The sequence below is a fragment of the Nelusetta ayraudi genome, unplaced genomic scaffold (genome assembly GCF_046127955.1).
Source record: "Nelusetta ayraudi isolate G7.1 ecotype Tasmania unplaced genomic scaffold, CSIRO-AGI_Nayr_v1 ptg000151l, whole genome shotgun sequence".
NCBI lineage: Eukaryota > Metazoa > Chordata > Actinopteri > Tetraodontiformes > Monacanthidae > Nelusetta > Nelusetta ayraudi.
Window position 1 is genome coordinate 1164782 of NW_027466201.1, and position 13314 is coordinate 1178095.

The 13314-nt window shown below is 43.4% G+C and overlaps 2 protein-coding genes across 3 annotated transcripts; one reads left to right on the forward strand and one right to left on the reverse strand.

The window, feature by feature from the left end:
* Nucleotides 1–1033: 1033 nt before the first annotated feature.
* Nucleotides 1034–2970, reverse strand: sod2 (superoxide dismutase 2, mitochondrial). The gene is made up of 5 exons (XM_076013557.1): nt 2819–2970; nt 2108–2313; nt 1828–1944; nt 1551–1730; nt 1034–1457 (listed from the first exon to the last, which is right to left on the reverse strand). The coding sequence occupies exons 1-5, from the start codon at nt 2851–2853 to the stop codon at nt 1312–1314; spliced, it is 684 nt and encodes a 227-aa protein (XP_075869672.1). The 5' UTR covers nt 2854–2970; the 3' UTR covers nt 1034–1311.
* A 916-nt stretch (nt 2971–3886) lies between these two features.
* Nucleotides 3887–10430, forward strand: wtap (WT1 associated protein). Of its 2 annotated transcripts, none has more exons than XM_076013439.1 (8): nt 3887–4155; nt 4779–4815; nt 4907–4962; nt 5050–5108; nt 5214–5341; nt 6360–6538; nt 8925–9079; nt 9178–10430. In XM_076013439.1, exons 2-8 carry the CDS (start codon nt 4786–4788, stop codon nt 9843–9845), a joined length of 1275 nt encoding a protein of 424 aa, XP_075869554.1. In that variant the 5' UTR covers nt 3887–4155; nt 4779–4785; the 3' UTR covers nt 9846–10430. The 2 variants fall into 2 exon arrangements, with proteins under 2 accessions (XP_075869554.1, XP_075869555.1); XM_076013440.1 differs by lacking the exon at nt 3887–4155 and adding an exon at nt 4242–4360.
* Nucleotides 10431–13314: the final 2884 nt, after the last annotated feature.

Below are 13314 nucleotides of genomic sequence, written 5' to 3' on the forward strand. Positions count from 1 at the left end.
ACCTGAATCAAGGAGATTCAGTTTCACACTCTGAAGCTGCTTACCCGCGTGCTTGACCTGACCCAGCTCGGTCAAAGCCGCTTCATCTCTTCATTAAGACCCAATGACCAGAGAAAGGGGAGAAGTCTGTGCAAGGTGATATTCCAACTGGCAAACAGGTTCAGCTCTAATCACTGAGGGAAGAGTGGAACCACTTACGCAGCTGGAAGCAATTAAGCTGCTTCAGCTCGTCCGCGTCTTCCAGGAAATTCTTTTTTTGCGTTTTATTTTATTTTTTTGGTTGTTTTTTTTTAGCAGGTAGCAGTGTAACTTTTGATGAGAACTGTTTTTTTTTCTGAATATAAAATCTCATCTCAGACACACTTTGAAATATGTGAACGAGAGTGTAGGGGAAAATATGAGCGCTGCTTTCAGTGACCCCGCGACATTAAAAGCAAACGTTATGCAACACCGCCCTCTTTTGGTAGCTTTCGGAAAGGTCTAACAAGCCGCGGGAATCTGAAGCGACTCAACATTTAAGCCATTTGAGGTCATACCTGTCTGGTTTCAGCAGTAGACATTTGCTCGAAAAAGGATGTGATATTTACCATATTTCAGAGCAGCTGTTGCTTCAAAGCGCAGTTTTATTCAGCTAAATGTTTTTTTTGTTGGAGCCACAGCCAACTTGGATGTTTAAGAGAAGCTATATCAAGCTGGAAAAAAAACAGAGCCTGACAGCCTGTGCGCAGACCTATCTAATAAGATGGAAGGCAGATGGAAATCAGCAAAGCAGATCCCTTTGAAGTGCAACAGTGCCTTCAATTTTATATGCCGTTATAGGCATTTTATATGCCTCTGCAAATACGCTTAAAATATCTTATGAGTTGCCTGGATATCAATCAATGCATTGTGTACATGTGTCACAATGCAATTTAAGATTAAACAGTTGGAAGTATCGTACCCTGAATTGATGTGAATACATTGTAATAGTTGACAACCTCATAAACTATTCAGACAGTAATGCCAGTCTATAAGTTCTTTTATTAAAATAATGACAATTCACAACCTATTTTATTATTTCTGTACATCAAAAACAGCTGATAACAGCACATCCCAGCCAAAAATATTCTGAAGCTCACTCAAAATATTGTTAGACACACCGTTGGAACACGCGTTAATATTTGTGCTCAATTATTGAAAACACTGTAAAGATGAACAGTTCTGAAGCACAAAGTAAAACACTGGGATATTACTTGCAATTACAGTTTGATCAAGTGCAGGTCAAGATGTTGGATTTTTGGGGGGATTTTTTTTTTTTTTGTGGACTGGGATCTACTTTTTGGCAGCCTGGAGACGCTCGCTGACGTTCTCCCAGTTGATAACGTTCCAGATGGCCTTGACGTAGTCCGGCCGCACGTTCTTGTACTGAAGGTAGTAGGCATGCTCCCAAACGTCGATACCAAGAAGAGGGATGAGACCTGAGGACCAGAGACAGAAACCGTCGTCGGATCTCTAAGGCACACTGGTTAAAAATACTACTAAAGGTGAACCGAGCCCGTTTTGTAACCGACCTGTGGTTCCCTGCAGAGGATCCTGGTTCGCACAAGCAGCAACAGACAGTCTCCCATTGTCCTTGTTGTAGCCCAGCCAGCCCCAGCCGGAGCCCTGCACTGCCACGGTGGCGGCCGACATCTTCTCTTTCATCTTCCCAAAAGAGCCAAAGTCCCGCTTGATGGCCTCCATCAGCTCGCCTGCGGGGAGGTGACATAGACACCGTTGTGATCGGATGATGATATCAAAACCTTGCAGCATGTTTTTTCATATTTTTCTCATCCCCTTTTGACTTACCTTGAGGCTCACCTCCACCATTTGGAGAGAGGTTTGTCCAGAAAATAGTGTGGTTGATGTGGCCTCCGCCATTGAATTTGAGAGCCGGCTGTAGTGCAACTTGTGTTGACACGTCACCTACAATACAAAAACAGATGCATGCTGTTGATACAAATTGAAACATTTACCTGCAGTGTAGAACGCTGTAAAGATTTTTTTTTTAAATAATCATAAAATAAAATAAGAAATGCATGAAAAGTTGTGTCCAAACTTTTGACTGGTCGTGTTATGTCGTTTTTACCCTTAGCGAGTGCCTCTTGGTATTTCTCCTCTGTGACGTTCAGGTTGTTGACGTATGTGGCGTGGTGCTTGCTGTGGTGCAGCTGCATGATCTCTGCACAGATGTGTGGCTCCAGGGCTCCATAGTCGTAGGTCAGGTCAGGGAGCGAGTGCTTCTGCCTCGATGCAGCTACCTGATTGACAGCTTGGCTCAGGCCGGCTGCGCACCTGTAAACGCAAAACACGTCAACTACGTCTGAGCACAAGCAGCTATCGTTTAGCCTCTGAATGGTTGCCAGGTTAAAATAAACAGCGGAGAGCCAATGGGAGCCCAGTCACTGACATGCATTTGCAATACAGACTGGACGTGACACAACTGGTGACAGCGGTTACATGATTTGGAAAGTTCAGCGTTTAGCTAACACGAACTTGGATGAATGAATTAGCCCGGAGCCACTGTGTTACCTAAACCGTGACCGACTAATTTGGAAATGAACAAGCAAGGTCGTGAAGCCCGAGGCGGTTACAGCACTTCAACGACGTTAGATATTTATCTAGTGCGCCATAAACTACCCCCTTCCTCTACTCGAGTAAGCGTTAGCAACGCAGCTAGCTGCCATTAGGCTCAGGACAGCTGCTCCCCAAGTTCGTGGACATTCGTTGCGAGCAAGGGTCGCTTAAAGACGAGAACGCTGTTACAATAAGCAAATAAATTGGATGACTTCGGGTTTACCTGCGTATCTGAGCAACTCTGCACAGCATGTTCATGTCAGTGCACACAGAGCAGGCGGGACACAACAAACACAGGATAACTGCCCTTGAAAATGTGCAACTTGAACGTGACAGTGCATGGACTGTACCATTGCAAGGGGGTGTGTCCGTCTGTCTGAGCTCGATTCAAACGAACCTTAAATGCACCAGTTGCATGTCACCCGATTTCCCCCGCATGTCGGATTATATCATTTCGTCTCAAATTAAATCAATAGTTTCATCTGTATTTGTTGGATTATTCTTTTTTTTTTTTTTTTTTTTACTTTTTTTCCGAAGTATTGTATTTATATTATTTTGAACCACGCTGTTCTGGAAAAATCCATATTTAAGAAGAAAAAAAATCAGAGAAATAATTGCGAATTAAACAACAAATTGAGTTTCACTTTATATTTTGTCACCGAGGGGGAATCTCAAACAAGCAAAGTGATCGTTATCAGGAAGATACATTGTCAAATAATAATTTAATGAGTATTTATAAATATAATATCGTAAACTGCCATCGATTTGTGTGAAGTTGCTGTGTAATGACACTTAACAACAAAGTCATGAATCACGTGAACGTATCATATCGAAGGCTAATCGGCAGCAGTGCCAAAGATCGTCTATACCAAGAACATCAATAACAAACAAGACATTTTTGTATTAATCCCTCTTGCCTCTAATAAAAAAAAAAAAAAAAAAGCCTCGCTTGATGTCTTCTATTTGAACTCTTTTTAGGATTTATTGTTTATGTTTTCTATTTCTTTTTTTAGTTGTTGCAGTCAAAAGCCCATGCTTAAAAAAAAAAAAAAAAAAAAAAAAAAAAAAAAAAAAGCCCTTACATTCATGTAATTCATTTTTGTAGAATTTATTTTCTTTTAAGAGATAGACACCCTTGTACACAGCTGTGTACTCTGTGTTCCATTTCAAGAACAACATGCAACACATTAAAGTGGGATTAAATGATGGAACGCATTTCGAGTCTAAATTGTGCAAACACGGTCATAACCGAGATGCTCTCTACTGCTTGGACACGTCTCACGCGGCGCCTCATATTCTTTTTAGAGTCCATTAACTGTGGCGGAGTGAGACGTCGTTTTGAGTTTTCCCCTCTTTGGCAAGTACTCCGCAGTACCGCGAGTGCAGCAGCAGCTCGGTCAGGACCATTCTGTTCTGCCTTTGGTGACGAAGATGGTAGAGATTATGCCGAAGCGATCCAGTTGCGAATAAATCCACGGCTTAACTTTGGGGTTTTTGGTCCATTCGTTTCTCAGTATTGGATCCGGCAGAGTTCACAGAATCTAGGATCGTCGACAGAAGGTTGGTATGTGCGTCTCGCAGTGGGGCCTAAAGATGTTTTCTTTTTCCTTTTTTTTTTTTTTTTTTTGCCTTGAGCCCGCTAGTTTCAGGAAAAGAAGCACAGGGGAGGGAGTCGTTTCCTTCACCGCCATTTTGTGATAACAAGGAGCTGAAAACAGAGCCAAGAATTGCATGCTGCCCACAGGAACAGAACAGAAAAGAAAATGTACTCTCGTGATATACATACAGCTCAACTATCTATTAAGCGTACGAGTGCTAAATGCTAATAGTGCAACGGGGAAACAACCTTGGCTCGCTTCTCTCTACTTGGGCTAATGCTGCTCATCGTCGCCGCACTCCACGCTAGCTCGCACTGAGCCCCGGTGTTCGTCGTAATGTTTGTTAATGTTGGCGTGGAGTTCGTTGGCCGACCAGTTATTCTGCGAATATAGCCGACCTCGTCGGACCGTTTGGAACTTTAATAACCGCGTTGCTACCGGCGCGGCTGTTGTAGCGGGACGTTTCGCTATTCGTTTGAAGCTAACGCATTTCCCTGGCATTTAGAAATCGTGCGGTCTCTCTTGACACATGACACAAAGGTGTGGTTAGTGATTGGCCATCGTCTTATTTCTTTTCACTTTCAGACTCACAATGACCAACGAGGAGCCTCTTCCTAAAAAGGTAAGCGTGTGAACGGGCCTTGCCTTGATGTTGACGTTTGTCAACAGCATCGTGTCTAAATTTGACCCTACCTGTTTTTCTTTCCTTGTAGGTTCGCCTCAGCGAATCAGACATGAAGACCCTGTCCAGAGAGGAGTTATGCACGAGGTATGTATCATCGCTGCAGCCCGAGATGAAGTTCAGCGAGAAAAGATTTGATCTCTTATCCTCCCTCTTAACCCTGCTTCCTTTCAGGTGGAAACAGCATGAGGCCTACATCCAAGTCCTGGAGACAAAATATGCCGATCTATGTTGTAAGTACACCTGCCGCAATTCAGACCAAAGGAGAGATGCGGTACGGTTGGATGTCTCCTCTCTGATGCACTGCCTTTGTGTTTTTCACGTTGTCGCCGCCTCAGCCACCGACATGACGGGGCTGAAGGAGTCGGACGAGAAGCTCAAGCAGCAGCAGCAGGAGTCTGCCCGCAGAGAAAACATCTTGGTCATGAGACTTGCCACCAAGGAGCAGGAAATGCAAGAGTGCACAGTATGTATCTAATCCTACTGTTTGTACATGCCATAAGAGCTTGTTGTTGTGTTTCAGCATCAAAGGTGATATTCTAGGCTAGCAGGTTTTAAGGGGTTTGTCCAACCCAGTCTGAATGCACAGGATAAAACCAGATACTAATCAGCATTAACTTTGTGTGTGTGTGTGTGTGTGTGTGTGTGTGTGTGTGTGTGTGTGTGTGTGTGTGTGTGTGTGTGTGTGTGTGTATTCCCGACTGTTTTGAAATCAATAGATGGTCTTCAACTTCATTGCAAACAAACATTTTCTTTTCTCTCTCTCCCTGGAAAAAAAATATAGAAATTGGCCTAAAGTTTGTTGCTAGCTTATTTTTGCTTTGCATTTACAGGCTATATGCTATGTAGGCTAAAGATAATAATGTAGGGGTAAGACATCCTTTGCATATAATAGGTTAACACACCTACATTCATCTGGCTTAGGGACAGCATGTGGCAGGACAGCTGCCCTCTGTCTTAAGTCTCCAATGTGATTTCATTACGCTAAGTTATAAACCGTTCTGTTTGAGGAACTTCATACGGTGAGTCTTGCAAGGATCTGAAGTTGGAGAACACTTCAAGTACAGTGTTTCAGTTACAGTATCTAGACCCGCATCCACAGATCCGCATGCTGGGCATTCTGCGTTGATGGTGACACACTATGGCTGCCTCCTAACATTTGGACCATGTTTATATACATGCTCATTATTGGTGAATGAAAACAGAAGTTGTTTTCAGCAATTTTTCCAACTTAGGGAAAGAGAATAATTATTTCATTTGTTTTGTTGTTTATTTTCAACTCTAATATCGTTCATAGCAATTTTTTTTTTTTTTTTTTTCATTTTCATTCGTTCATAGCAACCTGATAACATTTGGGGACAGAAGTCCATCTCCTCTTAAATATTTATCAGTTTATTTAACATTTACGCTGTTGATGACAGAAGATTTGTGTTCCGTGTTATTTATCAGTTGATAACACTGTTTGTTTGTTTTTAACCCCGCAGACCCAGATCCAGTACCTGAAGCAAGTCCAGCAGCCGAGCGCAGCCCAACTGCGGTCGTCCATGGTGGACCCGGCCATCAACTTGTTTTTCCTCAAAATGAAGGCGGAACTAGAACAGACTAAAGACAAACTGGAGCAGGCCCAAAATGAACTGAGTGCCTGGAAATTTACACCTGATAGGTAAAGACAATCAAAAATAACCCACTCCTCCCCCCCCCCACCCACCCAAAAAAAAGGCAAGACTTCCTCGTGTCACCCCCTTACCCTCCCCCCCCCACTACTCTCACTCTAACTGCAGGCATGCAGGAACTATGATGGGGTGGGGGCGGGGCGGCTGGCGACAAAGCGCCGCGCTCGCCACCAGACTCAGACTTTACAGAGAGCCAGTCGCCAGCCGGCGCGCAAAACTGCCGCGTGTGTTGTACTCTCGCACCGTGCCAGCTACTTATTGCAGTAACGTAAAAAGTGAAGAGAAAAAAAAAAAGAGAGAGAGAGAGAGAGAGACAGTTTTCGGTCAGGTGTCACTCGTTTTTCAGCTCTTTGTAGCCGCCACCCGCCCCCGCCCCCCCACTACCACCACCCACCCTCATCAGCGTCCATGGGCAATGAAGGGAGTCCGGACTGTTCCTGAAGAGGTGGTCACTCACTTTCCCCGACACGGATATACGCTCCCTCCCCCCCGTCTCCCTGCACCCTCACACCACAGCAGGCAGTCGATTATATCACGTAAAGGCGGGGGCGGGGGAGGGGCTAAACGGCGGACAGCGAGTCAGGCAGCGAGTCGTCCCCTGACAGAAATTGAACACTTTTACTCGCTCCGCCAAAGACATTTAACTTTGGATTTTGCACCACACACATAAAAAGCCACAGAGACTCTTGGCTGGGAGTGGGGGGCCCCAGTGTAGATACATTCCACTGACACGAGGAAGGATCTAAGATCTTTTAAAAAAGAAAAGTAAGACTTTGGGAGAAGAGCTGCTAGGAATGATAAGACTGAGCGGAGCCCGATCCTCGGTGCGCCGAGGACGCTGGTTGTAGACACGAGGGCAAAGTCGATGGCGTCTCCGAACTCGGGGGGGCCAAGTCATGGTAGAGTGTTGTTTTTATTTTTTCTGTTTACATGTTTTCTTTTTGCAAGCAACCTGTTTCTTTTTCTTGCCGTTTGAGCACTCCTCTCGAAAGGCGGTAACGCTTACTGCAGTGTGTGTGTGTGTGTGTGTCTGCGCGTGTCCGGAGAAGCACGATTGGCTCCCCTTTTTGAAAAAAAAAAGGAAGAAAAAAACAAATCCTCATTCGGTGCAGTTTGACTTTTCACAACGCAGACACTGAACACACACTGCTGTAGGTGGCCACAGTCCTGTTGTTGGAAGTTTTTGAATGCAAATGTCTGATGGAAGTCATGTCATGAGTTGATTAGAATGTGTATTTTGTATTTTTGTGTTATTTCTGTTGATTGACACAATCTCTCCCCCAGCCACTAATGCCACGAGGTAACTAGATCCTTTTCTTACTCACCAAGTTTCACCAACACTCCACAATGTGTGATGCACAAATAGGAAATTAATACTTTCTGCAAGTAATTCAGATCTGATCTGGCTGTGTGTACGCAGCATTCTGACAGGTGAAACGGTGTCTCTTAACAACATGGTTTGTCATAATTACTCTAAAAAAAAAAAAAGAAGAAGCTTTTTGCTGTAATGCAATTTCTGTGTGTGTATTGCATATTTAAATGAATAGCAAGAACAAGATGCATGGTTTTTAACCTCCTAAACTGAATGAGTGCCTTTCTAAGTGACACTGAATGCTCCGTTAAGTAACAGGTCATGTTCAGAATTTCACAGACTCATCAGGTCGCCGTTACAGATTTTGAAAAGAACAAGAATGCAATAATTCAACGCATCTTTTCGCAGTTGTCGCCCCGTTTCGAATATAGTGTTTTTTTGTGAAGCGTTTACACTGCAAATGTTGAGTCAAGAGGTGGAGCACTCTTACACTTTTAACTGGCTCCTTTGGTACCATGTTTTTAAAATGTGCTCTCACAGGACCACTGTTGTACCGTGCACAACTCCACCAGTGCTGCTGCTGCTGGTGAAGGGTTGATTTTTCACTCCACAGGTGTCTGGATGTCACTCTTAGTCCATTTTTCAACCTGCTAACGTGTAGCGGCTGCTTTTGACTGTACGCGCAGGACAGCGTTTCACCTGCTGCTGATGCCTGTGGTTACTTGTCTTGCAATACGAACAATGGACTGCAACGGATTTTGGTGCATTAGATTAGTAGAATTTTGTGGTCGTTCAGCCACTTTGAGGACTTTTTATATTTTAAGATGCTGCTTATTTAAGTTCAATCTTAAAAAGGAAAACAATTGAAGTCTGTCATGTGTAAGTGAAAGTGTGTACTTAATGATGTTCATGCTGTACATGTTGCAACTGAGCAAGCCATGTGAAGACGGCACGGATTTCCTAGGTTTTTGTTTTTGGCTCCTCCTTGATCATTATTCCGATCGCACGGTGTCCTGTTCATCTCTTGGTTCACTGTGTGATGTGAGACCTGTTTCCCCTTGCAGCCAAACCGGGAAGAAACTGATGGCCAAGTGCCGAATGCTGATTCAGGAGAACCAGGAGCTGGGCCGGCAGCTGTCGCAGGGACGCATCGCCCAACTGGAAGCCGAGCTGGCCCTGCAGAAGAAGTACAGCGAGGAGCTCAAGAGCAGCCAAGACGGTGAGCGTTCCAGCAGTGAGTTTGCCCCCTTTTTTTCCGCTTTGTCGCTCAAACTCGATTTTTCACTCGTCCTGTGTTCTCGGCTCCCCCAACCCCAGAGTTGAATGACTTTATCATCCAGCTCGACGAGGAGGTGGAGGGCATGCAGAGCACCATCCTGGCGCTGCAGCAGCAGCTCAAAGAGTCGCGCCAGCAGCTGTCTCAAACTCCGGGCCCGCTGGCCGGAGCCGGGCCCAGCAGGACTTCGCCCGCCGCCGCCTCCTCCTCCTCCGAGCCGTCCGCTCAGCCCGATCAGGCCGGCGCGCCCGCCGAGGCGTCGGGCAAAGACTACGGCCGCGTCTCCAACGGTCCCAGCAACGGCAACTCGTCCCAGAGGAGCGAGACCACGACGCCCAGCCTGTACCGCGAGGTCAGCAGCACGGAGGAAGACTTTCCCATGTCCCCCATGGTCTCGAGCCCGGGCGAAGCCGAGACGAAACTGTCCAACCACTCGGAGGAGGCGTCAGGGAGCCAGAGCAGCGCCGTCGCCGCCGGCCGAGCGGGAGGGGCGGCGGGCTTCGGGAGCCAGTTGAGCGCGGGGTACGAGAGCGTGGACTCTCCCACGGGCAGCGAGACGTCATTGACTCAGCACTCAAATGACACGGACTCCATCGCCGACCCTCACGAGGACAAGGCGGCCCTCGTGGCCAAGGGCGCCAGGACTGCAGGGTCACGACACACTCAGAACGGCCTGGACTCCAACACAAGCGACAGTGTGGTTTTGTAATGTACTTTTGACATGTACGGTCTTTTTTTTTTTTCTTTTCTTTTTTTTCCCTTTTCTTTTTTTTTTATACAACGTACAAGCTACAAACGCTTTGTCTGTAACACAGGACTTCTGTCCGAGACATTTTATTTTTCACTTTCCTCCCCCTTTGCCTGTTGTAATGCATATGTTGCGTTTGTGTTGCTAAAACAGGGATACTAAAGGTATGGGTTAATGTTAGCTTTGAATCCAGTGGATGTGTGATTCAAAATAAACAAAAAAAAACTAGTGTTTCGTTCAGCTGTTGATTTGAGCAAGTCTGCGCTGTTCTTGTTTTTTGAGATTGTGACACTTAAATGCGGCATCTGGTGTTGTGACTCATCGTCAGAAATCTAAGTCACTCAATCACACAGTAGCTTGGCGATATTCAAGGTAGTAGATGTGGGCCTGTATTTTTTTTTTTTTTTTTTAAATGCAATTTTAATTTTTAAACAAAATTGTTTAGAAGATTCTGATCAATTGTGAGTAGTTTATATGCGACATTCATATTCTGACATCAGTCCTTTTCATGTACTGACCAAATACCAATAAAGATTTTTAATAGTTCTTAGTGAACCCCATCATTACAACCCATTAGGAGCTGAACATGAAAACATTACACTTAAACAGTGAAATTTTAAAAGACAATTTAAGAAGTAAAGTAACTAAAATAAAAGGAATTTTGTAAGTAACAACTGGAAGCAGCAGTAAACACAAGTCAATGATTTGTTGGCAGCTTTTTACAAGGAATGATCCAAGTGTTTAACAACACAGCCTTGTTTGTGATGGAAGATTAAACTACAATCCAAAAAAAAAAAAAAAACTAAATCAGATGAGGTATAAACTAATCAAAACAGATTTGCACATAGAGTCATAGAGCTAGGAACTGCAACATCATTTTACTCATACACTGAATGTCAAATTTTACCATTTCATGAAGCTGAACAAAAAGCATGTATAATTTTACAATTTATTTTGTACAATAAATATTGTTTTTTGATGACCATCCACCACTTGGTAGTATGTTTAAAAAACTTGGAAGCGCCTTCAGTTGTCGATCAGTGATGCCCAATGCTCTACTGAACAACTGAAAAGGCCCTTTGTTATTTGTTGGTTTTTGATCATGTGGCCAAAAAGTTTCCTATCGAGATGAAATAAAATATTCTACAAGGCAACAATTGATCCCCCCCAAGCACATCCCCCCCACACGCCCCACGCCCCGTCTGCATCCACCAATGCTGTCCAGCTGCAGCAGTCGCACCGCAGGCACTGCTCCGGGCCTGCAGCTGCACACTGAACTTTGACAAAGAGCAAAAAGCCATTTTGAAATGTAACAAATGTGACAAAGAAGTGATCGCTGACTATTTATATCTGTTAAATGTAATGTGGTGTGTGTGTGTGTGTGTGTGTGTGTGTGTGTGTGTGTGTGTGTGTGTGGTGTGTGTGTGTGTGTGTGTGTGTGTGCGCGCGCGCGTGTGTGTTTCAGACAGCATAGTGTACTCACACACAGTAGTAGGAAATATCATGGAGGCCACAGTGGAGCAATCAGCGACTCCTTCAGGGCAGCGTCATTCTGTTGAAATGGACAGACAGGACAATCATATGATCCTGCTTATAACATCTCCTGAACTTACTAAACTTAGATTTATCGATATGACAGGAATGCTTTTGATGTGAAGATGTGTGAAGCTGCAGTCACAGTGGTGCTGGGCACTGGTCACCCAACCACAATACCACTTGCAGTCACTGTGCACTATAGGAAAATGACAAAATAAGCGTGACAAGGTTTATTAAGCAAATATTGGTCTAATTATTAGATGTGTTCAAATATAACAAACGTTTTTTGAGGAAGTGAAACTGAAGTCAATTCCATTCAGACTCTGACAGCTTGTATCAAGTGAAGTTTTTAATCCTAAACTTATTACTTATTTAAGTTTCTAAGGAATATTTCGGGGGAATAAATCATATCCATAGTTTATATTGAGAGAAATTGATAATGGGGTATTTAAAAATATTTCAGCGTTTAAAGGTAAGCAAATAACGTATTATTATTTGTGAGGTAAACATACAAGTCGGTTAACGTGTCGGTAAGAGCTGTAGGTCAACATTGAGTAAAATAAGCTCAAAATAGACACCGTTATATCCTAAAATTCCTTTCTTCCGTTAGCTTATCTAGGCTAAACTTTCGCTATCGTGCGTCGTGATTTCAAGTCCTCCGTTCCAATTAGCCTAATATGTAAACATGATCGAGAAAATTGTTTAAATTAAACACAACGACTTGTACAACACGTACATTAATCGTAAAACGTTCACTGATTGTGCTTTGTGCTTCGAAAACAGGTTACTGGCTCCGCCATCTTTATTTTTTCTCCAAAAGGATGTGACGTCACGGTTTGACTCTTTCCGCTACGAAGCGAAATGAAATGTATCGATACATTATTAAAGACACAGCCACACAATTGATTATTTACTTATTCAATTTAAATATTATAAAAACATTCATAATATAGAATTAATTTGATTATTTCATGGTGCTCCGATGAAATAATTTAATTTCGGTCATCAGCAAGAGACCAATGAACTCCTAGTGTGGGATGTACATTTACCTTAAAAAAATTTACCTTAATAATAAAAAATAAAATATAATATAAAATAAAAAAAACAAAAAACAAAACAGGATACATTTTATGAAACATCTCAAAACGTGTCGAAGGAGAGTTGAATCAACAGCTTTTTGCCCACGAGATGCGACGAACGAAGTCTCACAAATGTAGCCAACGTCTTTGTGACTGAGATAAATTTAATTTAGTTGATATTTATATACAGTTTGTGATAAAGAGAGGAATTACTCACCGAGTACTTTATTCACAACAAACACCATAATACAAATGAAGTCCACGAGAACAATAATTTAACTCCTGTGAGTGGTCATGGATTAATCAAACAATGTATTTTCTTGATTATTACTTTTTTTTCAAAGGTATTGAGTGATATTTACATGAAGTTTTACTATTAAATAACATCATTAAACAAGTTTCCGGCATGAATTTAGATCGTTACTGAGCTACAGGTTGCTCTCGCTGCAGTGTTATGTTACGAGATTGACTTTAGGTGGCGCCACCGTCTTGTACTAAGAAGTTCCACGTCGCTAATTCACTGCGGCGATCCAAAAACATTTACAATGTATTAAAAAAAAAAAAAAAAAAAAAAAGCAAAGGGGGATACTCTCTCCTGAATGTGTCCCCATCAGAAACAGAGCTCATTAGACACACACACACACACACACACACACACACACACACACACACACACACACCTGAAATGAGAAATGTCTCCTCAAGCTGATGGCCGAGGCCTAGTTATCATGCATAAACAAACCCACCCTTGGGGTCAGATGTTTCTGCCCTGAGGAGGTGCCCCCTGCTCTCTCCCTCTCTGCCCCGGCCTATTG

Bases quoted from the DNA above. Each gene is read 5' to 3' on its own strand.
- wtap (XM_076013439.1), top strand. From the start codon at position 4,786: ATGACCAACGAGGAGCCTCTTCCTAAAAAG. The intron at 4,963-5,049 runs GTATGTATCATC...GCTTCCTTTCAG, and splicing joins AGAGAGGAGTTATGCACGAG to GTGGAAACAGCATGAGGCCT. The intron at 6,539-8,924 runs GTAAAGACAATC...TTCCCCTTGCAG, and splicing joins TGGAAATTTACACCTGATAG to CCAAACCGGGAAGAAACTGA.
- sod2 (XM_076013557.1), bottom strand. From the start codon at position 2,853: ATGAACATGCTGTGCAGAGTTGCTCAGATACGCAG. The intron at 2,314-2,818 runs GTAAACCCGAAG...TTGCGTTTACAG, and splicing joins AGAGTTGCTCAGATACGCAG to GTGCGCAGCCGGCCTGAGCC. The intron at 1,458-1,550 runs GTCGGTTACAAA...TCTGGTCCTCAG, and splicing joins TCCTCTGCAGGGAACCACAG to GTCTCATCCCTCTTCTTGGT.